This window comes from Carcharodon carcharias, chromosome 21, assembly GCF_017639515.1.
Source record: "Carcharodon carcharias isolate sCarCar2 chromosome 21, sCarCar2.pri, whole genome shotgun sequence".
Lineage (NCBI taxonomy): Eukaryota > Metazoa > Chordata > Chondrichthyes > Lamniformes > Lamnidae > Carcharodon > Carcharodon carcharias.
In genome coordinates this window covers 11,135,493-11,162,927 of record NC_054487.1, presented here as the reverse complement: position 1 = coordinate 11,162,927, position 27,435 = coordinate 11,135,493, and the positions used below count along the sequence as shown (strand labels likewise).

At 44.1% G+C, this 27,435-nt stretch overlaps 1 protein-coding gene across 1 annotated transcript in view; it reads left to right on the top strand.

Moving 5' to 3' along the window:
- The window catches only part of nrcama (neuronal cell adhesion molecule a), a 102,122-nt gene that overhangs the window by 27,956 nt on the left and 46,731 nt on the right, over positions 1-27,435 (top strand). The window contains exons 12-21 of the mRNA XM_041215796.1: positions 6,942-7,108; positions 7,201-7,348; positions 8,372-8,496; positions 11,110-11,139; positions 14,779-14,880; positions 16,116-16,313; positions 18,198-18,268; positions 19,638-19,863; positions 22,089-22,204; positions 23,968-24,172. Of these exons, the coding sequence (XP_041071730.1) occupies positions 6,942-7,108; positions 7,201-7,348; positions 8,372-8,496; positions 11,110-11,139; positions 14,779-14,880; positions 16,116-16,313; positions 18,198-18,268; positions 19,638-19,863; positions 22,089-22,204; positions 23,968-24,172 (1,388 nt within the window). The remainder of the gene's footprint in view (positions 1-6,941; positions 7,109-7,200; positions 7,349-8,371; positions 8,497-11,109; positions 11,140-14,778; positions 14,881-16,115; positions 16,314-18,197; positions 18,269-19,637; positions 19,864-22,088; positions 22,205-23,967; positions 24,173-27,435) is intronic.

The following is a 27,435-nucleotide window of genomic DNA, read 5'->3' as shown; positions in this document are numbered from 1 at the left end:
AAGCCAGCTTTTTATCCAAGGTGCCAATGACTTTCCTCTTCCAGAGCCTCACTTATGTTAAACTGATCTTTTATGTTGTACTTTGTCAAATTCTTTCTTAAAATCCACAAGGACAACATTCACCGCATTCCATTCATCAACTTTCTCTGTTACTACATCAAAAAAATTCAATCAAGTTAGTCAAGCACAATCTACCTTTTACAAATCTGTGCTGGCTAATCTTAATTAACTCAAACCTTTCCCTGATTGTGTTTCTAAAACCTTACCCACCGCTGATGTTGAACTAACCAGCCTGCAGTTACTAGCAGTGTTCTTACACCCTTTCTTGAGCAGGAGTGTCACATCTAAAATCCAAAGAAATGCTTAGCCTAATGAAAATAGTTGTCAGTCTGTACTGATCTGAAAGTGGGTTGGAAGCTCTCCTGATGCTCAGGGAGGTGAATGCAGTAGCCAATGTGCTGTTAAGCCATGAAAATGACAAGGCTGCTGATTCAAAGCTCTGTCCTGAGCTAACTGGTGTCACTATAGGTGGCACTTGTGATGTTGCATTTGGATTTTTTGATCTTGGGTGGAGACACCCAATATCATCTGCTGGGAAGGGCATCTTGTGGCAACATTGGATGGGGGTCACCTTGGTGTTGGATGTTTTCGATGGTTGAGTAGCCAAGTGATACTTTCTTCATGTGTCAGCTTAGAAAGAAAGAGCGCTTGGGCAGAGTAACTGAGGCACTGCAGTCCCAACAAATCCTGCCTTCAGAAAGTTGCTGGCTGTGAGAAAAAGAGTTTCAGCTTGGAGTAGCTGCGGCTGAATAAATTGTCAGTATTTTTTCCATTGGCCGTAGTTTTTCAGCCAATATTAAAATCATAGAATGATGCAACACCCATCATGCTTGTGCTAAGTCTTTGAGAGAGCTATCCAATCAGTCCGATTCACCTGCTCTTTCCCCACAGCCTAAACATTTTACTCCCTTCCCTTTGCCCTGTGACACAGCTGATGGCACTCTTGCCTCTAAGCCACAAGGTTCAAGTCCCACTCCAGGACTGCTGAGCACAAAAATCAAGGCTGACACTCCAATGCAGTACTGAAGGACTGCTGTGTTGTCCTGAGCTGCCATCTCTCAGCTGAGACATTAAACAGCCTTCATTGCCTGAATCTGTAGACGTAGAAGATCCCATCGCATAATTTTGAAGAAAGCAGGGGGTTATCCCTCAATCAACATCACAGAGACAGAGTATCTCGGGGGGGGGGGGGGGTGTTGGTGGTGGTGGTGGTGGAGGTATTTCACTGGACTGGTATTCCAGAACCCAGAGAAATGCTCTCGGGACCCGGGTTTGAATCCCACTACAGCAGATGGTGGAATTTGATTTCAATTTTTAAAAAATCTGGAATTAAAAGCCTGATGATGACCACGATGGTTGTAAAAACCCATCTGGTTCAATAATGTCCTTCAGGGAAGGAAATCTGCTGTCCTTACCTGGTCTGGCCTCTGTGTGACTCCAGACCCACAGCAATGTGGTCGACTCTTAAATGCCCTCTAAACAAGGGTAATAAATGCTGGCCTAGCCAGCGACTTCCACATCCCATGAATGAAAAAAAAAAATCAGATCACTGTTTGAGGGAACTTGCTGTGCTCAAATTACCTGCCACAGTCCCTACATTACAATAGTGATCGCACTTCACAAAAGTACTCCATTGGCTGCAAAGCTGTAAAGTGCTATGAAACATTTAAATGGTCATGAAAAGTGCTGCATAAATGCAAGTCTTTTTCTGCTTTCTTTTGAAAGTTATTGTTGAATCTGCTTCCATTACTCTTTCAGGCAGTGCATCCCACATTATAGCAACTGCAGTGAAAAAAAACACTCCAGTTCTTTGCCAATTACCCCAAATCTTTGTCCTCTGGTTGACCTTTCTGCCACTGGAAACAATTTCTCCTTATTTACTCCATCAAAATCCTTCGCGATTTTGAACACCTTGTTAAATCTCCCCTTAACATTCTCTGCTCTTGGTTAGAACAACCACAGCTTCCTTAGTCTCTTACATAACTGAAGTTTATCATCTCTGATGCAGTCCTAGTAAATCTCTCCTGCGCCCTCTTGCCATCTTTCTTAAAGAACAGTGTTCAGAATTGACACAATACACCTGCTGAGGCCGAACTGGTGATTTATAAATGTTTACCATAGCTTTGTTGTTTTTTTATGCTCTGTGCCTCTATTTATAAAGCGAAGAATCACAATTGCTTTAGAAACAGAGAACCCAACTTGTCTTGCCACCTTCAGAGATTTGTATGCAAGAAGTCTCAATCTTCACCCACCCACTTTAAATTGTACCATTCAATTTTTATTGCCTCTCCTCATTCTTTGTACTGGAGTGTAGTGGCTGTAATCCTATCAGTGACCTGAAGATGGCACACAACAATATCAGCAAGAAAGAGCCTGTGTAGATGCACAAGTGCACTAAAAATGTGTCAGTGGAATTCTGCAGCAGTGTTTGGTATTGGGTTGAAGGGAACTTGCAGTATCTCTTCAGTTTACAAGAAGCTGATGGGGATTTTCAATAGTTTGTTTTTTTGTTGAGCAATATCAATAAAGGGTCAAGGGTCATAGTGCAGAACACCAGCAAGGTTGGAAGTGGGATGGGAAAAGGTGAGATAAATCCAAGACCAAGTGGGGAATGTCAATGTCACATTTAAGAACATAAATAGGAGCTGGAGCAGGCCATTTAGCCCTTTGAGCCTGTTCAACCATTCAATATGATCATTGTTAATATTCCATAGCAACAATAACTTGTATGGTGCCTTTAATGTAATAAAGCTTCCCAGTGGGCTTCACAGGAGCATTACAAAGCAAAATTTGATAGCAAGCCACATAAGGATAGATTAGATGAGATGGCCAAAAGCTTGGTCAAATAGGCAGGTTTTAAGGAATGTCTTCAAGGAGAACAGACATGTAGAGATCTCAATTCTACATTCCCGCATTATCCCCAAATCCCTTAGTCACTGAGTATTCAATAATCAGTCTTTTGCTTGAATATACTCAATGACTGGGCACCCACAGCCCTCTGGGGTAGAGAATTCTAAAGGTTCATAACCCTTTGAGTGAAGAAACGTCTTCTCATCTCACCCATAAATGGTTTATAACTAGCTCGCAACTCTCCAACCAGGGAAAACATCACCTCTGTATCTGCCCTCTCAAACTCCTTAATAATGTTATTTGGTTGAATGTGATCACCACATTCCAGTACAATGGAATTGTACTAAATTCCAGTGAATATAGGCCTAGTCTACTCAACCTCACCTCAGAGAGCAATCCCCTCACCCCAGGACTCAGTCTAAAACCGTTTGGATTGCAGTGGGGAGGAAAGTGTGAAAGAAAATTGAGGCAGCTTTATTTTTAATTACTGTAAACCTAGAAGAGGTGGGGGTGGGGGTGGGGGTGGGTGACACCAGATTTAAAAAGATTAGGAGAGACAGTGAGGTAAATCAGTGAGGCTGGACTTACTTGAAGCCAGACAGGGTTGTAAAAATCTGTAGATTGCAGGATGAAGGGAACAGTGATGGAAGTAAGGAATTCCACAGGTCAATTGTCTTGGGAAGAAGGAATCAGAGAGAGAGAGATGTATTGATGGATTTTGATCTTACCATGAAGCAACTGTGGGGGTTGGGGGGAGGGGGTGCCTCGGGTGATGTAATAGGAGCTTGGTAAGTAATAGTTACAAACCTGTACTGCTTATCATGTGCAGAAAGATGTCTCTTAGTGATTGTAGTTAAGACTTTGATGTTGAAACTTGAGACACTGATTGGGATGAGAAAAGTGGATGAAGGGGGACCCATACACGGTCAGTAAGAAAGGTTTTGAGGTTTTCTTTTTAAGTTAGGGAGGGAGATTGCAAGATGTAGGGAAATGGTCAGTGAATTCCAAATGGCAGGAGTGGTGGTAGTCAAACCAATAGTAGATCATTGAGAGTCGGCATTGACAAGCCCCATGATGAGAAGAGTGTGTGAAGTGATAAGGGAGGAGATGATCACTGAAGTAGGGCCTTGGGGAGCTTTGAAAGCAAGAATGAGAAGTTTGAAAGCGATTTAATAGAGCTGTTACATAAGAACAGAAGTAGGTCATTTAGCCCCTCATATACCATTTAGCTTCGGTTCCACCATTCAATGAAATCATGGCCAATCTGTGACCTAACCCCATATGCCTGTCTTTGACCTATGCCCCCTAATAGCTTTGGTCAGATTTAAAAGTTTCAATTGATCTAGCATTGATGGCTGTTTGAGGAAGAAAGTTCAATATTTCTAGTGCTCTTTGCACATAGAAGTGTTTCCTGAATTACTCTAAATTTTAGGCTATGTTCAAAATTATGAAGAGTTTGAAAGAAGTAGTTAAACAGAAACTGTTTCCACTGGAAGGAGGTTCAATAACCAGAGATTTATGGTAATTAGTAAAAGAACTGAAGGGGAGATGACGGGCCGAATTTCCATCTGGGTGTGGAGGCGAATGGCTACACTGATTTTTTTTTGGAGAAAATCCAATTTTCCTCCACATTCCCAACCCGGTGCCATCTTCCTCTGGCCTTTTTGCAGGTCAGAAATGCCTGGTGTGCAAAATGTACACCCACCCGCACAGAGGTCAGGTTCCCATTTTAAATGGGGGATGAAAATCAGATTCCTTCTCATAACACCATTTCCACCTGGTGGTGTGGGGTTTTGGAAGCCCATTAAAAGCATGCCAGGTTTTAGAGTTCATGAAGAAAATGGAAAGCCTGCTAAGGAGTTGGGATCGTTCTGAAAAGTAAGTGTAAAATGTTTTGACACCTTCAAATGTCACTATTAGGTGCTGCATTGTAATGTAGATATGTTTTTAACACAGTGATTCATTATAGGGACTTGTCCTGCAAAAGTAAGTTTATTGACCAGTATTGTATAAATGTTCACATGAATTACAGTACTTTTCCAATGGAGAAAATGCCATAGTATATTAAAAAATGTGAATATAAAATGTCCGCTACTGTCACATTTTCATAATTTAATTGGACTGGCAGATCTGACTTTTTTGTGAAAAAAACCCTGCTTCTGAAGGTTGAAAAGTGGTCTGCTCATGCTCCCCATCCATTGATTGACAGGCACTCCGCTTTGAAATGGAAATGTATATCTGATTTGTCACTGGACCTGGAAGTTTTCGTTTTACAGCACTTCCATTATGAATGCATGGCTGTGTTTCCAAACCTTCAGCTCAGCAGATGGTGTTATTGATCCTAGAAATATTGAATCATTTCCAGTCTATCATAACAGAATTTGTCATTGATTTGTTTTTTTATTTGTTTAGAAACCTAATAGGCACTTAAAAGATTATAACTTTTTACCCTTTGGTTTTCTTTTTTGTCCAGTATAATTGATAGTGAGTTTGAATTCGGGGATTTCCTTGATTGTTAGAGATTCAATGTTCCGCCAAATAATTTAAGAATAGTTTCCATTGCTATTGGATGGCTCTTGAGAACTATATATATAGTGCATACTAGGAAAGTGGAAATGCAGGATACATGGGCCAGGATTATTCCTATGGAGGGCGGGTGGGCTGGGCTGGAGAGGGCACAGAGTTGATTGCCACCCATGATTGGCTGCACGCCTCCATTTTATGCGGGTCCACCAATTAAGGCCCGCCCAGTGTAATACGCGAGCGGTAGCGCTCAGCGTTACCTGTGCGGGTTAGGGAGGAGGGAGATTCAGGGCCAGTCAGACATGGAGCTGCCTCAGGGAGAATGAATGGATATGAAAAAATTAAAGAATAGATTTTAATATTTATTCATCCGAGTCCCCTCATGTGACTGTGTCACAAGACTGGTGACATGTTTTTACACTTATAAAAATGAATGAATTTATTTAATAAAAGGCTCAGGAAACCTCATCCCACCCGTGGATGAGGTTTCCTGAAAAACGTGAAGGCCACTTGGGCTTTTCTCCTGCCGGCCCCAACCTTAAGTCTGGGCAGGCAACATTCTTAAATGCTTTAATTAATTTCTTAATGGCCTTAACAGGCTGTTGACATTTCTGCGGGCACACAGCCAACTCTGGCGTGCACCCGCCGAATGAAATATCGCGATGGCTTGGTGATGACATCGGGGCGCATACCCGACATCATCACGCATCATTTTATGCACCAGCGTTTCGGGCCCAAACCCCGCACGCCAACAGGAAGATTCTGCCCATGGGAGACATAGAGATAGCATGGTGGGGGGGGGGGGGGGGGGGGGGGGGGGGGGGGGGGGGCAGAATGTGAGATGACATTGGGGGTGAGGGGTAAAGTTTAGCAGGCCCTTAGATGACGTTGGGAGCTGGACCGCTGTGTTGTAGAAGGGTGTGGGCCTACTCACCAGCCACCTTCACACCCGCATCCCTCGCACACTCCACTGCGGCTTGCAAAATGCACTGTGAACCCTGACCCCTGGGCGAAAAGGCGAAAATCCCTCATGAAATCACACGTGGGCTGGGTGTGCATTTTGTGAGCCGCGTAAGTGTGCAGGTCAGGTCAGTGTCCAAGCCCAGGCGGGATATTCGTCCCGAGAAGTTTGTTTACACAGCGTGTTGTTATGGTCCAGAATTCACTGTCTGAAAGGGTGTTGGAAGCAGATTTAACAGTAACTTTCAAAAGGGAATTGAGTTTCTACCTAAAAATGAAATATTTCCAGGACTACAGGAAAAGGGCAGGTGAGTGATATTAATCAGATAGTGTTTTCAGAGTAGCCAGGGCAAGTATGAAAGGATGAAATAGCAGTACAGTAATACTCAATGATGCTAAACTGATGGGTGAAACATGAGAGGAATGTTCAGAGGGGCACTGATAAGACAGCAAATCAGAGGATAATAACATTTCAGGAATAGAGGCTGGCGTTGAGGGGGATAAATGTACATAGCCGATGGAGTAACTGTGAACTTGTCCAACCCCAGGTTCAAGGATGACCAAGGCAGTGTCCTCCATGGTGACTCTTATGTTTTCCATGACAACGGTACTTTGGAAATTGCCTTCTCGCAAAAGAACGATAGTGGCACTTACACCTGCATAGCAACCAATCCCCTTGGTGTCATCCAAAACCAAGCCTTCCTCGAGGTCAAAGGTGAGCTCTTTTGTATTGTCAAATTGTGTCTTCAAGAAATCTTTATTTTTTTTAAAAGCACATTGAACATCATGAACATGTTGAATTTTCAGATCCGACAACCATCCTTAAACAACCACGATATCAGTCTGTGCAGATTATGGGCACAGCTGTATTTGAGTGCAAGGTGAAGCATGACCCATCGCTTTCTCCAACAATTATTTGGCTGAAAAATAATGAGGAGCTGCCTGATGACAACAGGTACTAAAGATTCCTGGTAGCAAAAAACAAGGGAAGTAATAGGGGCCTTTATTGTGTTTTCGCATCTGACCTGCTCTCAGTGTTATTCCCCAATAGAGAAAGAAAGTGAGTGACATAGACCCAGAGCCCGATGTATTGAGCAGTCGTTGGCCTTTATTGACCAATGGACAATGTGACGAGCCGCAGATGTGAGTGGTAGAAAATGACTTACAATCTCAGCACATGTAAATGTGTTTCATCTTTATATATTTACTTAACATCTATCACCGCCCAGAACCAAGGAAGCAAAGCACTTGACATCTTTTGGATACAGTATGAGTAATTGAGATCAAACTGAGAGGTAGACATGATATTTCCACTTGTGGGCGAGGCTAGAATTAGCAGTCAGAAATGTAAGATGTTCACTAATAAATTCAATTGGGAATTCAGGAGAATTTTTTTACCCAAACAGTTAGATTGTGGAGCTCTCAACAGCAAGGAGTGACTGAGATGATGAGCATCAATGTATCTAAGGGGAAACTAGATAAGCACATGAAGGAGAAAGGAGTGGAAAGTTATGTTGATGGGATGAAATGAAGTGAGGTGGGAGAGGCTCATGCGGAGTTTAAACCCCAGTAGGGAACTGTTGGCCAAGTGTGGTGCTTGAACTTGCAGATGTGATGAGCCCTTGTGTTGTTTTGGCAGTCGGCATTCTGTGGAATGAATTTGACAGGCCGGCAATGGGAAACACATTCTCTAAGATAGCCTCCCGATCTTGGGGTGGGAAATCCTGTGTAACCTGATCCCAGTTATCATGTCTTTGAGACTTCAGCTCATCCCCAGGAGTTCATTTTAGATGCAAACTGGGAGACAGGAAAACAAAAACCTCTTCACCCTCAACGTATTTGAAAATGGGCACTTATGTTGAACAAAGTGATGCAAATCTGAATCAAAAACAGAAACTTCTGGAAGCGGTCAGCAGCTGAGGCAACTTCTAGGATGAAAATGGTCAAGTTAGTAACAAAACCATGGTCCCAATTTCAGGCTCCAGGCATCTGACGATATCTTGACTATTCTGGAAGTATCTGAGGAGGACCAAGGATCCTACACGTGTGTAGTGAATACGACCTTGGACACAAACTCTGCAACGGCTGATCTTACTGTCCTAGGTAATATGGCTTTGTTTTGTTCTCCTCCTCTCCCCCCGTGTCTGCAGTCTGCAAAGCACATATGGTTCTAAGAGGGTTGAGGTGCTTTGTGTTACTACGTATGAGTAAATGCCTTGTTATGCCAGCATTGCTTCAACAGCAGACTGGAGAAGATTGTCCGCAAGGCATTGCTGAAGTGATGCTTTGCATAACAGGAGAGTATATTGGGAGATTTGGCTCCCCCTGCTAGCTGGGGACAACATGTAATAAGGCAACACAAATCCAGAAGGTACCAAGGTCAATGGCAGTCCCTGAACTGTACAGAGTTATATGATCCCAACTAGGGGCAGTGCCCTCACTGTCCCGATGCCAGGGTGGTGAATACCAGCCAGGCCTCCTCCTCCTGCTCACCACAGCATGATCTCCCCGTCCCTATTATATTGGACAGTGCAAAGAGGTGGCTGTCAGGAGAGACCAGACTCAAGCTTGACTGAGTTTCATTCCATGATTCAATATCCAGCCTCACAAATGGGGAATTAGACATTGGGCAAGGTACCAGAGGGGCCCATGGAATGGAGTGGCAGCAAGAACTTCCAGAACTCATGGGTTAGACAAGGCAGGAAATAAACTCTGAGGTAAAAGCAAAATACTGCAGACGCTGGGAATCTGAAGCAAAAACAGAAAGTGCTGGAAAAGCTCAGCAGGCCTAACAGCGTCTGTGGAGAGGGAAAAAAGCGGTTAACATTTCGAGTCCGTATGACTCTTCAGAGCCATACAGACTTGAAACGTTAACTCTGTTTTTTTTCTCTCCACAGATGCTGTTAGGCCTGCTGCGTTTTTCCAGCATTTTCTGTTTTGCAATAAACTGAGGCCTGGGTTAGACGGGGCAGGAGACACTCATTAGGCTGCGAGATACTGGTTAGGCTGTGAGACACTGCTCACATAGGGCAGATGGGTCATGGAGCACCTGGACAGTCGGTCCTTGCCCTGAGAATGAGCTTTCAAGTAATCACCTCCAGAAGAGAAGAACAGTGAAACTGAAGCAAAAGTGGCAGTACCTTTTTTTAAATTTGTTCTTGGGATGAGGCGTCGCTGGCTAAACACTGGCCAGCGTTTATTGCCCATCCCTAATTACCCTTGAGAAGGTAGTGGTGAACCTCTGCAGTCCCTGTGGTGTAGGTACACCCACAGTGCTGTTAGGGAAGGAGTTCCAGGATTTTGACTCAGCGACAGTGAAGGAACAGCAATATATTTCCAAGTCAGGTTGGTCAGTGGCTTGGAGGGGAACTTCAGATGGTGGCAATAATGGCTGAATTATAATTCTAGCCTGAAGATAATTCCCTTCATGGTCCACAGAATATATACAAGTCGTCATGTTCTCTATATTTAGCAAGTAGCATCCGCTATAAGCCCACAGAGCAGAGACATAGGGCACAAAATACTTTCAACTGACACATTCAGGTTGGTTTTCCTTTTGAATGAAGTTTTAATTGATAGACCATGTACATGACAGTAAAGGCAATGACAGGTTTTGGATGTGTAGGGCGAGTGAGTGATTTTTGAAGTTCCAGTTGTCTTGTTCTTGGAAAGCAAAGGAAGTATCTGAGCCTGAGTTTTGAGCTTTTTTTTTAAACTGATCAGATTTTTTTTTAACTTCTTCCCATTTTCAGGGTTTTAACCTAAACTTGGAGAGGGCTGTTGTACGGAGTTAATACTTCTCTTCCCCACCCCCCCAACCCCCCACCACACCGCTCAAAAAATCAGAACAAGTAATCCCAAAGGAATTAAGAACTGCTCCATTTACATTGCAGTCATTCTCAACTCTGGTCATTTATAACATAAAGCATTAAAAAAAGAATCTTTTAAAATGACCAACCTCAAGGAATATTTCTGAAGAACAATTGTTCTTTATTCAGTATCCTTTCTTTTCCCTTTCAATGACCACCTCTAGCAAGAGAGAGAATCTAGCCACCTCCCCTTGACATTCAATGGCATTAACATTACTGAGCTATCAGCGTCCTAGTGGTTACCATTGACCAGAAACTGAACTGCACTAGCCATATAAATACTGTGGCTATAAGAGCAAGTCAGAGGCTGGGAATTCTGCGACAAATAACTCACCCCCTGACTCCCCAAAGTCTGTCATTGCCCATCCCTAATTGCTCTTGATAAGATGGTGACGATCTGTCTTCTTGAACCGCTGCCGTCTGTCTGGTGTGGGTACACCCACCGTGCTGTTTTGTTTTCTTTGGCAGTATGAATGTAAATCTACACCCTGCCAGAAAAGCACTGCAATGCCAGAGGCCCAATCTTTGGAGTAGATGTCCTGACCAATCTTTGTAGCTCAGCCAACACCATTTAAAAAAGTGAATAGGCTGGACGTTCATCTTGTCGTTAATCTGTAGTGTTTTGATGTGTGCAAAATGCCAATGATCCTAGCCTACATGGGAACAATCACAGTACCTCAATGCGAGGCACTGTGTGGAAATCATGGTGATATTTCTGAGAGGTATAATAAGCTGCTGTGTAATTTCTTACAAGTTATTTTGTTAATATGCATAACTGGCTGAAAAATGTGACTGTTTTAACTTGTATTAGCTGCAACTAAACCCTAACCTTGCTCTTTATTTCCAGCCCGTTCCTCAACTCCAGCTAGCCCTGACGGTAAACTAACAAGTGTTTGTCTGATTGCACTTCACTCTTCCATTTGTTTTGACTTGGCTCTCATACCTTCATTTCCAGCAGTGGCGTAGCATGTTCACCAGCTTCATTTCTCTATCCATTGTCCGCCTGAGGCAAAGCATTGTGGAATGTAGTGCTTACACAGCTCCACACTGCTCCTTTATATGTAGCATTAACTCACAATTTCACAAACAACATTTGGTGTACCTTGTGCCTATTTCTTTGGGGATTTTCTTTTAGTAAAGGTAGATATGTTTACGTAGATCTGTGTGAATTGTAGATTGATTTGTATTGGTGCTTCCATCACCTTCTGGGTGATTCTGTGTCTTCACAAACTGTGGAACTTCCATCACCAGAATTGGTGAAGACCATGTGGGAGACATGAATAGCTTGGTACCTTGTCTGTTTTTTGTTCACTCAACAAAGGTTACTTTGCGAATGATTCTGTCTTCATTCCTACAGCAATGGCTTTGCTGTAACTTGTGTGAGAACCTGGAGGTGCCCAATCCATCTGCTAATGAAGTCCCCTCCGTCCTGGCTGGTGAAGGAGGTTCCACTGCGTGATTCATCTCCATTGATAGCTGTGCGAAAGCAGTTCCCTTCCCAAACCACCACCATGTCCAATCTTCCAGATGCTGCTGGGCCTGCTGTGTGTTTCCAGCCTTTCAGGCTTTACTGACTTGTTGAGATGAATTCTATATTTTTGGTGCACGCAATCTTTAAAGTCACACTTGGGATTTTGCATGCAATGGGAGTAATATCTAGTTTGACTGTTAAACCTTGCACCATAGAAAATTTAAACACTTGGGCAAATGAATTCCTCATTACTGGAAATGTACAACAGCAGTGTCAGAACCCAGGAGTATCTGTAACAATCCACCTTATCTATAAGGAGTGTAAGAGTGTCTTAAGTGTGAGTCTGGAGTGAGTGAGTGATGATATTGTGTGTGTCTCGAATATGAATGTCTCTGCTGAGAGTATTTGACACATATGTGCATGTCTGCAGTGTATGTGCATGTTTCAGCTGTGTGTGCATGTGTGTTTTGGAGTGCGTGTGCATGCCTGGGGTGTGCAAGTGTGTCTGCGTGCCTTGGAATTTGTCTAACCCGAGCACTGTGAGCATACGAGTGTTTCCTGGGCATGAAAAATGCTGATTGGCTCCAATCTTGCAGTCACAAAAATACATCTAATTGAAAGACATTCAAACTTTTGGAACATGTTGGTCTATTTGCCTATTCCAGTTGTGTTTTTTCCTCCTTGAGCCATAACGCAGGAGATCCTCTAGTTTAATGTTCTGATTCCACAGCTTTAAGATGGATCTGATCTCTCTACATGGTGCTGTTTTGAAACATGGTTTACATTACATGGTGTGGAGTTCTATATTAAGCAGTTTTGAAACCCTCACTGCAATTGCATGAATGCGGGCTCCTGCTGCTAAACTATTTATTTTATCATAAGCCTCTGACTGCAGATTGGTGAATTGCGAATGTCGTCCACCAAAGGAGCTTTTGTGCAAGTAGATGCTCTCTGCAACTTGAGAAAATTACTAATTATAAGAAGGATGCCCAATGCTGTCAGCTTTAGCTCAGTGGTATAAAACTCACCTCTGAGTCAGCAGGTTGTGGATTCAGGTCTCACTCCAGTGACTTGAGCAGATCTTCTAGGCTGACCCTCCATTTCAGTACAGAGTGGGTATTGCACTGTTGGAGGTGGATGAGATATTAAATAGAGGCTCGGTCTGCCCTCTCGCATGGACATAAAAGATCCCAAAGCACTACTCAAAAGAAAATTAAGGACATTCTCCCCAGTGTCCTGACAATATTTATCCCTCAAACAACACCACTTAAATAGATTATCTGATCATTATCACATTGCTGCTTGTGGGACCTTACTGTGTATAAATTGGCTGCCAAATTTTCTACACTATAAGATTACACTTCATTAAGCAATTTGTAGGAAGGCTGGGGCTATTTGGATTTATCCCAAAACATTAAGGGAGACAAGGGAGGAGGCTTGTGAGGACATTATTTTTGTTGAATAACTGAACCTTGGCGAGATACCAGGAAATTCAAAACAAGTTGCCTGTATTTAAAATAGATGACAAACAAAACACAGGCAAGTACAAGTCTGTTATCCTTCCTTCCATTCTGTGTAAATGCTAGAATTGGTTATCGGAAATACTATATGTACCATATTAACTTAGTTAGCAATAGATAGCATAGATTCAAAGAGGACGATCCTACCTGAACAAAGGCCTTGAACTCTTTAAGGCTGTGACAGCCCAAGAGGATTGTGGGAGGCCCTGCCACATGGTGTGTCTCACTTCCAAAAGGCTTATGATAAAGTTCAACACAAAAGGTTGTTAATTAAACGGGCAGCTTTGGGAGGTTTAGCCTAAACCCTGGTTGAAGGGTAGGAAGCAACATGTACTTATAGAGGAGTTATGTCTTAAGCCCTTTTTATTAAACCTAGAGAAACTTTGAGGACTCTAACTGCAGAAACATACAGGACAAGTGGATACCATTCAGCCCATCATACCTGCACTAGGGCTTTTGCTGGAGCTGTTCAATCACTCCCTCTGCTCTTTCCCCATAGACCTGAAATGTTTTCCTTTTTAGTGACATATCCAATTTCCTTTTGAAAGTCATAATTGAATCTGCTTTCTCCTCCCTTTCCAGCAGTGCACCCCAGCCTATAACAACTTGCTGCACAAGGAGAATTTTCCCTCACCTCCTTTCTGCCTCACATGTCCCCTAAATCTGTGTCCTGTGGTTATTGGCCTTCATGCCATTGGAAACAGTTTCTATTGATTTATTGTATCAAAACTCATTTTAATTTTGAACACCTTTATTTCACCCTCTCTGCTCTAAGGAGAACAATCCCAGCTTCTCTGATCTATCCACCTAACTGATGACCCTCATTTGTGGTACCATTAATTAAACCTCATCTGCACTCAACCCGAGCCCTTGACATCCTCACTAGTAACCAGCATTAAAAAAAAGTAAGACCAAATTGCATCTCGAAACTGGACTCCGGCAGGCTCAAACTAGTAGAAGTCACGAGGAGCAGATGTTGGATAGTTTACTTCCACTCAAAAGTGTGATCAATAAATGGATTGGACATTGATCTAGCTTAGTGAAGGCAAAAGCACTGTAGTCGTTCAAATTCGTTGGTCCTCTCGGATACCTCTGGTGGACTGAGGAGGTAAGTCAGTCCTGTTCCTCAATCTCTACTTCTGTACATTTTGTCATTTCTGCCAATTTTAAACTTGGACACCGAGAAACAGAACAGCTTAGTATGTCAGGCAAGTTGGCATGCACAGTACGAGGAGCTTTTAGTGACAATTGACCCAATAGCTTTCACTATGGAAAGCGACAATGGGGTGCAGTGTAAGCAGGTCATTTTAGCCTCCCCAAGTATTTGCATGTTGCTCTTCTGCTGAAGCCTCGATGGCTGCTGCTGAGCCATCAACCTGCTGGGAACTTAAAAGGCCCATGTGCATGCAGCCACGCCACGCATCATTCAGTGCACATCTGCCTGGCTTTTGATTTGTGACAGGGCTTCAAGGATTTGTCTCCGTTAAGGCCCTCCTGGTTTTAACTGAGTGTTTTTATCCCATAGATCATCCTGATCCACCTTCAGACTTGGAATTAACCAATCCTCAAGACAGGAGCGTGCAGCTGTCATGGATACCAGGAGAAGATAATAACAGTCCCATTACAAGTACGCTTTGGAAAGGTTTTACTGGCCCTCAAATTCTGAGGAGCCTCCAGCTATACCCCAGACTGTTTCCCATTTCACCCTTCACTTCCAGTTCGATCATGGATGATCTGTACCTCAACTCTATTAGGCATCTTTGCTTTATCTTCAATACTCTTATCTACTGGTCTCAATATTGAATGCTTTAGTTGAGCCCTAGCATTCACAGCCTTTTGGTGGGGATAGTGCCAGATTTCCATTAGCCTTTGTGCGGAGAAAGTACTTCTTGACATGATCCCTGAACAACCTGGCTCTGATTTTGAGGTTATGACCCCTTATTCTTCACACCCCACGAAAAGAATTGGTTTCTCTCTCTCCACCCTCATCTACTCCATTTATCATTTTTAAACTCCTCAATTAAACCAGCCCTCAATCTTCTATACTTCAAGGGATTACATTTATGCAGGCTTATGTGTTCCATTGCTGTGCCAGGGTATACCATCATTTCTGTCTTACACTGGGCTCCTTGGGGTGGATGAGATTGGATGTGGGGAAATACAGTTCTGATAGCGTGGATGCAGACAGAATATGGGGAAGAGCAGAACTAGAAGCCATCATTATAAGGTGGTCATCAGGAAACCCAATAGGGAATTCAGAAGAAATCTCTTCACCCAGAGCATGGAGAGAATGTTTGAAGTCAATGGCATAGATATATTTAAGGGGAAGCTAGATAAGCAGATGAGGGATAAGGGAATAGAGGGTTACAATGATAGTTTTGTATGAGGAAAGATAGGAGGAGGCTCAAGTGGAGCATAAACATGGGTATGGACTGGTTGGGCTGACTGGCCTTTCTCTCTGCTGTGTATCCTATGTATTTGTATATAATCCTATATAAGTCGGGTTCCCAGTGCCAGACTTCACTGCCATTTACATTCAGTTATATGGTCAAGGAGAAGTTGGCCACTTTCCCTGCTAGGTCTTGGGGAGAGAAGCCTGTGACAATAGCAGGCTGGGCTGGTGATATGAACATAGGACATTTGGAGGGTGTGTCTAAATTGGCCAACTGTACATCCAGTTCAAGTGGAGCTGGCTGTACTGGTCTAGGGGGATTGGTAACACGGGTGAGCCATGTTATTCCGGAAAGCTAAACCCTTTGGTAGAGATTTGAGGAATGCTTCTGAAATGTTTATTGAGCACTGAGTGGCCTGCAGCAGGAACAAGTCCATTCCCTTGTGTGATTGATGCTGTTTTCCTCTCAGAGTTCATCGTTGAGTACGAAGAGGATCAATTTGAGCCCGGATTGTGGCACCATTTAGCTGATGTTGGGGGTACACGTACTACGGTGCAGCTCAAGCTTTCCCCCTTTGTCAACTACAGCTTCCGAGTTATTGCTGTCAATCAAATAGGCAGGAGTGAGCCAAGTTTGTCGTCTGAGCGCTACTTCACACAGCCAGCTGGTAAGACAGCACCTAAGCAGCAACTATGCTTTAAAACAGTCATAGCTGTAAAGGAAAGCAGTAGTTTGGGGTTGAAGGTTCTTATCCCCCCACCTTGGACTCAATACAAGCAAAAGGATTTTCCATCCCCTGATTCCTGTCTCATTTCTGCCCTCCCAGCTCTCAGGTTCTCTGTCACTCCCTTGCCTCACTCTCTGTTTCTCCCCAGTGATCCCACGTCCATCAATCCTTTCAACTTTCCTCAGTTATTCCTCCAGAGCAGTGCGTATTCCCTGTTGCGCGACCTTCCTCTTTCCTCCTTCCTCACTCTGTTGAAGTCGAGGTTCACTGTGCCAACTCATTCTTTGCTCAGGGCCTCGACATTGTGCCTCGGGGCAATGATGGGTTCACGGAGCTGTGAGCTTAATGTTGGCTGCCCTTGGAAGATGGGGATCTGAACCTGCTCCATGGGATCATCTAATTAGCATCTTGGAGTTTGAATGGAGCACTGGGAGAGCACAGAGACTGAGGGGTGGGGATTCGCCACACCAGCAGCTTGGAAAGAGACTGTTCTTTAATTGTAGGGTAGGAGGGGAAATGGTGTCACCGAACATCTACAGCAGTGGACTGAACTTTCAAGGCCAAAGCCAGTCCGTGCTGTGTAAACTGGCAGCCCCCCAACAGAGAAAACAATATAACCAAAGCCCATGGGCCTCCCTTGCAAGGTCTCTTCGTAACTGATGCTGAGCAAATTGAATGCTTCTCAGGATCTCGCTCTGTTACAAAGTGCAGGACATGTTTACGTTAGAAATGGCACCTCAATAAATCATGGTGCCCCCTGACTACACGGATCTGTAGAGTGACTTTACAAGCAGTTACACATTGTGGGGGAGCATTTAGCATATTTGGGGGATGGAACAATCGCAGGTCACAAGTGAGCCACCCTCTGGAGCCACTATGGCCTCTGTATCCAGCATGGTCCCAGTAGGGAGTTATGGGATTTTGACCCAGCGACAGTGCATGAACGGTGATATGGTACCAAGTCAGGATGGCATGTGGCTTGGAGGGGACCTTGTTGCTGATGGCATTCCCATGCACCTGCTGCTCTTGCTCGTCTGGGTGGTGGATGTCACTGGTTTGTGAGACGTTATCGATCTCGGATTCTCCTGACACCAGTGTTCCTGTCAACGTGGCAGACTGGGCAATGCCACATCACAGTTGTCAGTTTCATGCAGATCATTGGGTGCCTTTTACAGCCAGCTTCTGTTATTCAGCGTTCCCCCTAGGCAGATCAAGGGCTCTACTGTGTGTTATAATTTTAGACACTGGTTAACTTTCCCGTTCTAGCCCATGGCAAGATTAGGATGTTTTGTTTTTAAGGAGCTACATCAAAGACCACACCCCACTGACAGCATCCAGTGGTTAGCTGAGCTTTACACGGTAAGGAAAATTGCAGATATTTATGCACAGTCTGTGCAGATCTAGCTGCCCTCAGCTGTTAGGGCTGTACGACTGAACTGAGTGGCCCAATCAGGAAAGGGGCGGGGGGGGGGGAGTGGAAATTGGCCAGGATTCACACTCCAGATCACTTTTTAGTGACTCCTGTTGAAAGTGGGCGATGGGTGAGGACACTATGATAGATTATCTGCTCAGCTGCAGTAGATCCAGATCATTCACCTGTCTTTGGTGGACGGAGCCGATAGACATTTGCTACCTTGGCTTGTAGAAAAACACAGGCCCTCACCTCATTGTATAAGAGGACAACATGAAGCCAACAGTTACTGGCCTTCCCTGACATGTGCCTGCAAGTAAATTCAGCAATCCTGTCAGACAGCAGTTGTGTAAATAAAATGGTGCTTTCTCTATATTTGCCTTTGTGCTAAACAGTAACTCTGGTTCTTGTAGCCCCTGATGAAAATCCCTTAGGAGTTCAAGGAATGGGAACTGAGCCCAACAATCTGGTGATAACCTGGGAGGTATGCAAACTATCTGTGCCTGTGTCTGCCTGTGTCTGCGCGTGTTTTCGCGTGTGTGCATTAGGGGTGTTAGCATGTGTGTGTGTGTGTATGGTTTAATCAATGTTAATGCTCCTGGAAGGGCACACTGAATTTGTTCCAGTGACCATATTAATACAAGTCCCCCACATATTTCATACACATATTTACCTGTGAGAATCTGTGAATTTCTGATATGTTGAGGGTGAAACAGGTTATCTGGAGGTTTTGAATCAGCTCTATAAAAACTGCTTTAAAAGTTGAGGGATTGATTGGTCCAGCAAGTTGGTTGCTGACTATGCACCTCTGGGACCCTTCAGACTGAAATTGATAAGTTCAATGTCTCCGGCAGCACCAACCTGGTCTAGTTTGACGTTGAAGAGACAGGCTAACTCGAGGCCACAGTATGGCTGCTGAGTAATTGGGAGATGTCAGATTATCTAGTTGGGGGTCCTTCTCTCCTAAGCCTGAGGCACGTTATTGGGACACAGGATATAATGCTGTACTCCACATCTAACTGCCCTACATAGTCTGGGAGGGCTTGATTATAATATTAACATGTCTCGCTTTGTCAAATACAAAGATTATGAAAGGAAATGTTAATACATTGCAGAGACTGTAATGCTCAACTTTTATGCTTAGGAGGTGCTCAATGTCACTATTTTTATTGTTGAAATGATGAAGCTGTGAACTTGGCTAACTTAATTCCTTGGGATACAGTTAAGTATCCTTTCTTTCTGCTGCCAGCATTCCTGAGGTTCTGAGCCCTCTTTTGAAGATCCCACTGGCATCAGCAGCCCACACTACTGACCCCCAACAGTAACTCACCCAACAGTCAATTCGACATAGGTAAGGCCAGGCAGAAAATGTCTGTGCGCTGTCCTAACATTATGGAGGGATTGTGCCAACCCTCATTTTTTTCCCCCATGAAACTCACCCACGCTACAACAGAAGTCAGCGGCTTAGAATCAGGAACACTGACTAATTTTCCCCTCCCTGGACAGGACCATAAGGTCAACGGTAGCCCTCCAGTTGCTACATTAGAGACTTAGAACCGGTCTGGCCTGTGAGACTTGCAGCAGGCAGTGCTGTACACGCTACACCAGGAGGCGCTGTGCGCGCAGCATCTGACCCCGGATTAATGCAGTATAGCTACCTACCTTTTGTACAAGGTGATTTTCGCACCACCAGAAATGGGTCTCACTCGAAGGGACTTGGTGAATCAGCATCGACCACATGATCCAATAACCTGTTCCACAGTCCCGTGTCGAGTAGGTGAGAATCATTCCCTGGCTTCGAACCTGCTTTTGTCTTAATGTGACTGGACATTTGCTGTGTGGTTTTTTTTTAGCCTTTGAAAGGTGTCCAGTCCAACGGGCCAGGCCTGACTTACAAAGTCAGCTGGAGACAGAAAGTTGGCGACGATGAGTGGACGTCAGTGATGGTTGCCAATGTTTCGAAGTATATCGTCTCGGGTACGCCGGAGTTTTCTCCGTATGAGTTGGAAGTGCAGGCGTTTAATAGCCTTGGAGCTGCCTCAGAGCCTGAGGTTGTAACCGGATACTCTGGCGAGGATTGTAAGTACCTGCGGCCTTCATTCACATTGGTCTAATTGTCTTATCGTCTAATTTTAATGACCAATTATTCTCAGCAATCCTTAGCCCGACTGGGTGGGGCTGACTTCAGATATCACAGAAGCAAATTCACACCTTGAAACGGTGTTCGAACAGGTGAGAGCAGACTGCTCCACAAGAGCTCAAGAGATAGGATCAGGAGTAGATCAGACCACCCATCTGGCCTCTTCTGCCATTCGATACAATCACGGCTGATCTTGGACTTCGACTCCACTTTCTCACCCACTCCCTGTATCCCTCAAGCCCCTGAGAGACTTAAAAATCTGTTTACCTCGGCCTTAAATATATTCAACAATGGGACATCCACAACCCGGACTTTAGTGACCTTGTGGGCAGAAGCGGTATCCAGTGCTGTCATACAGAGTGGAACGTCTCTGTCTGGATTCTCAATTGACGTTGAGTTGCCTGCTCTTGGTGGAAATAGTGCTTCCAAAGCTAAATTTTACCTCAGTGCCCATGGGCATTGGAGGAGGGATATCTGGAAGGGTTTCCTGCTCCTGACCACTATCCACTCCACTGCTGGAAAGGGCATGCCTGTGGGATGTTAACTTAGACACAGGGTTGGGCTAGGCTAAGAGGAATTATCCTGTTGCCCAGAAGTACACGTGAGCAATGAAACTTTTCCAAGGTATGGAAAGATAACGGACACCTGCTAACTGCATTGGAAATGGATGGGGGAGGAGATCTTTCCAAAAACTGAAACCTTGCACATTCCAGCATCTGAACTCCCAGCCCCGCTGCTGTCTGTTGTGATTCATGAAAGGGTAGGAGAGAAAATATATTAAAATGAGAGAAGAAAGCGGATTGATGCAGCATAGAACAGGGACAAGAACTGTCAAGGACATACTGTATTTTTTTATTCATTCATGGGATGCGGGCATCACTGGCTAGGCCAGCATTTATTCCAAATTGCCCAAATTCAGAGTCAGCCACATTGCTGCGGGTCTGGATGGCAAACTTGGCCTTCCATGTTTTTACAACAATGATCATTAGACTCCTAATTCCAAGCTTCTGTTGAATTCAAATTCCACCGTTTGCCGTGGTGGGATTCGAACCCGGGTCCCCAGGCCGTTACCCTGAGCCAGCCTCCGGATTACTAGGCCTGCACTTGTGTTAGACACATGGTTGCCTTCAGCTGGGTGGGTTCTTTCCAACAGTGATTAGCGATTGACACCAATATCAAAGAAAAATTAGTCTAAACAAAGGCAGTAAACTTAACACCTCCAACCCTTATTTATTTACAGTCAGTACCAAAGGGATATTTTTTTGGCCTGTTCTACCTATAGCCTATTGCAATTATAGGAATGCTGTGATTTAATTCATATGACCACTTATTTCCTGACTTATTATTAAATCATAGAAATTTTACATCACAGGAAGAGGCCACTCGGCCCATCATGCCTGCGCTGGCTGAAAATGAGCCAGCCAGCCTAATCCTATCTTCCAGTATTTGGTCCGTAACCTTGCAGGTTGTGGTACTTGAGGTGCATATCCAGACACCTCTTAAGTGGGTTGAGAGTTTCTGCTTCTATTACCCTTTCAGAGAGAGAGTTTCAAACTCCCACTAACCCTCTGGGTGAAAAATATTTTCCCCATCTCCCCTCTAATCTTTCGACAAATCGTTTTAAATCTATGACCACTAGTCACTGATCTTTGCTAAGATAAATAGGCCCTTCCCATTCACTCTATCCAGGTCCCTCACAATCTTGTACATCTCAATCAAATCTCCCCTCAGTCTCTTCTGTTCCAAGGAGAACAATCCCAGCCTATCCAATCTTTTCTCTTGGCTGCAATTTTCCTGTCCTCACAATGTCCTTGTAAATCCTACTGTATCCTCTTTAATGCAATTATATCCCCTGTGTAATAAGGTGACCAGAACTGCTCACAGTTCTCAAGCTGTGGCCTAACTAATGTTTTACATAGTTCTGGCATACTCTTATTATAGGGTCCCTTTGTTCAGCCCTCAGTGAGTAAGGAGGGTTGGGCATGCTGCCTTGTTCTGTTCTAGAGTAGGGAATGATGATGATAAGAGAGGATCAACAGGAAGAGAAACCAAAATGTGTTCTTGTTGGTCAAAATCTATTAGATTTTGTTGGAACCTGTGCAGAGCTGCAAATTGTGTAGAAATGATTAGTTATTGGAAAATAATTTGACTGTTTCATTTGCAGTGCCAATGTTGGCCCCTAGCAATGTGCGTGTCCATGTCATCAATAGCACTCTGGCAAAGGTGCACTGGGATCCTGTTCCACTGAAAAGTATCCGTGGATTCCTCAAGGGATATAATGTAAGTGGATGAAGTGACCTTTGCGCAATGTAGTATTCCTGCTCTCCATTAGAGATAAGGAGCCCCGCCAACTGTTCAGTGAGAAAATCCCAGCAAGTCACTTTGGCAGAATCTTCGGCTCGCTGAGCGGAGGTGGGGCCTGCTCGCCAAGGCATAAAATGATGCACGGTGACATCAGGCACACAGCTGAACTGTCTAAGGCCATTTAAAAAGCCAATAAAGCAATTCGCCGAGCTGCCCGTCCAACCTTAAGGTCGGCGAGGGGCAGGCAAAGAGTCCAGGCAGCCTCCCCATTTCCCATGGAACCTCATCCACAGACGAGATGAAGTTTCATGAACGTTTTTGAAGAGTTTGAAAAGTTTTCAATAAAACTAATGGACACGTCCCAGCTCATGTGACAGTTTCACATGAGGGGACATGTCCTTAAATTTTTTTTTAAACCTTTATTCAATGTTTTATAAGTGAAACACATGCACGAAAGAGCGCACACCCCAACTCAGGCACCCCCACCCCTGCCCGCACAGGGAGCGCAGAGCGCTCAGCACTTCCGGACGTGCGTCATGCTGGGAGAGCCTTAATTGGCCGGCCCACGTAAAATGGCAGCGCCCAACCGATCGGGGGCGCCAATCGGCTGCGCGCCCACCCCCGCACAATCCCCCCAACATGGAGAAAGTTCTCCCCTTAGATCAGAAAAGGCGTTCAACTCAATTCAAGCTACGTGCTCAAGTTTGTTGCTCTCGCAGGCAGTGGTATAGCTGGGGCTAGGCAAGAGAAAATCAGCCAGGGTTCCCATGCCCGAGAGAAAAGCAGAACCAAAACTGGAAACGGTCAGCCTCTGTGGTGAAAGAAGTAAACATTTCAGTTCCATGATCTCTCCTAACAAAATCGAAAAGATGTCAGGGATGACGAGCTTTCCAGTGAGTGGACGGGGGAAAAAAAACAAAAGGAATAAGGTAAAGGGCAAGGGTGATTAAATGTCAAAAGTGACGATCGTGTATGTAAGGCAAGAGGAGGTAATAATGAGGCAAATATAAAAACAGAGGAAAGGAGAAATCCAGAATAGCAGAGGGAAAGGGAAACCAGCAAAATCTAACAAAAAGGAGAAGGATCCTGCGGCCTAGAAATGTGATGGATTCCCCCCTCCTGGTCAGTGTCTTTTGACCCCCCTGGTGGAAGTGCACCTGGCAACATTGGAAAGAGACAGGCTGAGGCCTCCACTCACTTGTTGGGCCTGTGCTCAAGTGACTGCTTGGGAGAGGTATTGGCGTGCAACCCGGGATTCGTAACCAGCAAGCACCCAATGCTTTCAGGGAGAAAGGAGAGAAAATAGGCAGAGAAAATGGGTGGAAAATAAAAGGAGGCCAGATTGCTAGTCAGGACGTATGTACCCTTAGTGATTCCTAGACCAGCACTTGCATGCAGGTAGACCATTGTTGTGACATTAAACTGAGGCCCCATCTGCCTTTTTTAAGGTGAAGATTACAGTTCTGTGTCAATTTTCAGAAAGAGCAGTGAGTACTCCCAGTGTCCTGAGCAACACTCCTCCTTTAGTCAATGCCACACAAAACAGATTAAGTGGTCATTTTATTTTTTGGCACCCTGCTGTGTATATTATAGCAGATGCATTCTCCCTCATAAAACCGTGACCACGCTTCTGAAGTGATTGATTGGTTGTGAGGTGCTTTTGGAACCTTCGAGGATATGAAATGTTCATGACATAAATGCAAGTTCTTCCTTTCTGTTCTGTACTTAACCACACGCAGATCTACTACTGGGAGCAAGAAAGCCTGACCACACGGGGCAAGGACCACACGGAAGTCAAGATTTTGAGCTTTCTTGGAGACAAGAGCCACGGCATGTTGCCAGGGTTGGAGCCTTTCAGTGTTTATAAGCTGAATGTTCGGGTCCTTAATGGAAAAGGAGAAGGTCCCGCCAGCGAAGATGTGGTGCTGAAAACTCCTGAAGGAGGTAGAGAATCCAATTGCATTTCCTAGTTGATTGACACTATTGCTCTATACACATCCGACCGTCTTGGAACAGGCATATCCTCAAGCTTTCATACTGTCCTTTCATCTCTGGTACCTGTGCTCAAATCCGGCCTTAAGCAGACAGAATGAAGGACTTCTAAGTGTAAGGGACTAGGGAGGTCTTGTCCCAATTTCAGGTGGGTATGGGGCTTGCAGCCATAACCTGCCTCATTGTTTCCAACTTGCTGCCAGGATATGGGCAATGCCAGTGAGATTAGTGCTTATCGCTTTTCCTGAGTTTCCCTCGGAAGATAGTGTTGGGTTCTCTGCCTGAACAGCTGATGCCGATGCTGCTCCCATGATGGAGTGAGATAATGGCAAAGGAACAGTGATAAATGTCCAAGTTAAGATGGTGCCTGACTTGGAGTGCCCCCTGGTGGTGATGATGGTCACTATCTCACCACTAACTGGACAGGAACAATGCAGATGCTGTGCATTAAGGCTGATGGTGAGGGAACAGAATTCTGTAGAGCAGTAGGATTTGGGTTTCGCTCTGCGGGTTCCCCACGTTGGTAGTTGGTCAACTCAAGTCACTCTCCCTCTTCCTCTCATTTTCCTCCTCCTCTTCCTAACAGTGGGGAGTTATCCAGCACCTTGCCCAGCAAACCACATAATGTTAACAAAATTGAAACACATTGGATAAAAGGGGCAGCAACAGTATAGATACAAAATTGTCTCGGGGCTAGAAAATGGAGATTTGTGTTGTGCAGTTGTTCTTGGACAGAGTGAGAGAGTCAGTGACCTTCCCAGGGTTCAACAGTAGGACCTCCTTGGTCTTGGACATACAACAATGACTTGAATTTGAAATTATGCAGATGTCATGAAACTTCAAAGTAAAGTAAACGGCAAAGAAGATATAATAAACTTCAAAAAGACAGAGGCATGCTGATGGAATGGGCATCCTAATGACAGACACAGCTCAATGCATAGAAGTATTAGGTGATATATTTTGGTAGGAAGGATGAGGAGAGAAAATGCAAGTTAAATGGGACAATGTTAACGGGTTTGCAAGATCAGAAAGGCCTTGAGAGTGTTTTTGTGTACAACTCTTTGAAGGTAGCAGGGACAGATTAACTGAGGAGCTAATAAAGTATATGGGATTCTGAGCTTTACAAATAGAGGCATCAAATACAAAAGCCAGGAAGTCACCCTGAACCGACTGAAGAAAAAAAACTGGTTCAGCCCAAGCTTGGCATATTGTGTCCAATACTGGACATCACACTTTAGATAGAACGTGAAGGCTTTAAAGAGGGTAGAGAACAAACTTACGAGGATGGTTCCAGTTGGGGATGGAAGATTACAGTTAAATGGACAGACGAGACAAGCTGCCTTTTTTCTCCTTAGAGCAAAGAATGCTAAGAGGAGATTGATTTAAAAACCGGAAAGGTTTAGGTATATTCAAGAAGGAGCAACTGCTTCAAGTGGCTGACAGGTCGATAACCAGGGCGACACAGATTTAAGGTGATTAATAACAGAACCAGAGGTGCTGTGAAGAAAAACACTTTTACACAGCGGGTGGTTAGAATTTGGAATGCACTCCCAATTAGGAAAAAACAGTTTTCTCATTCCCTTGATAGAGTCCAAGGTTCATTGGACTCATTCCTGGGATGATGGTGTTGTCTTATGAAGAAAGGTTGAACAGATTAGGCCTATAAACATTGGAGTTTAGAAGAATGATAGCTAATCTTGCTGAAGCATATAAGATTCAGTTTTAGTTTTCAAAAGGGAGTTGGCTACTTATTTGGGGAAAAAAAAACACAGGATATAAGAAAAGAATGGAGCAGTAGAACTAACTGGTTTGTTCCTCGAAAGACCCAGCTTAGACTCAATGAGCTGAATGGCCTCCTTCTGAGCTGTGCAATGTGATGATTCTGTTGTCCTCGATAGGCTGATGGATTATCAGCCTGTCCCCTGCATACCAGCTGAAAACAGCTGCCTGGAAGCTGGTGGGCCATGTGGCTGTTTTGTAGTTGTAGGGGATGCTGAGTGCTACAGTGTGAAACTCAAAGCGACACAGCAAAATGTACTTATTTTACCCAAAGAATCCATCTTTATCCAAGTGGCAAATGTTCAGAATAATAAGTCAAGCTTTTTATTTGAGGCAGAACATTGCTGTTACAGAAAACAGAATAATATTCTATGATGGGATAATTGAAGTACTCATCCTTTTGAGGTGTTACACTGAGACCCTGTTTATCTTTTCCGGTAGTTTAGATGGATATTAAAAAAATCGTAAAGGAGAGCACGTTATTTTCTCAGCATCCTGGCCATCATTCCCCCCTCAGCCAGCAGCAACAAAAGAAACAATTGAATCACGCAGCAAGCGATTAGGAAAGCAAATGGAATGTTGGCATTTGTTGCAGGGGAATGGAATATAAAAGTAAGGAAGCTTTACTACAGATGTATAGGGCTTTGGTGAGACCACACCTAGTTTTGGTCCCCTTATTTAAAAAATATATAATTGTTTTAGAAGCAGTTCAGAGAAGGTTCATTGGACTCATTTCTGGGGTGATGGTGTTGTCTTATGAAGAAAGGTTGAACAGGTGAGGCCTACACACATTGGAATTTAGAAGAATGAGAAGTAATCTTGTTGAAGCATATAAGATCCTGAGGGAACTTGATGGGTAGATACTTGGATGATATTTCCTCTTGTGGAGGAGACTAAAACTAGGGGACATGTTTAAGGAATAAGAGGCCTCCCTTTTAAGACAGAGATCAGGTGAAACTTTTTTTCCCGAAGGGCTGTTGGTGTGTCGAATTCTCTTTCCCAGAAAGTAGTGGAGGCTGAGGCTTTGAGTTTATTTAAGGCAGAGTTAGACAGATTTTTCTTAGGCAAGAGAGTCAAAGGTTATGGGGGACAGACAGGAAAGTGGAGCTGAGACCACAATCAGATCAGCCATGATTTTATTGAATGGTGGAGCGGGATTGAAGGGCCGAGTGGCCTACTCCTGCTCCTATGTTCCTAATGATTTTTTAAAATATTAGTTCATGGGTTGTGAGCATCACTGGCAAGGCTCACAGTTACTGCCCATCCCTAATTTCCTTTGAGAAGGTGATGGTGACCATAACATCATAAGATCATAAAAATAATCCATAACCCTGTAGATCAAAAATCTGTCTGATTCAGTCTTGAATATATTCAGTGACCCAGCCTCCACTGCTCTCTGTGGAAGAGAATTCCAAAGATTAATGACCCTCTGAGAG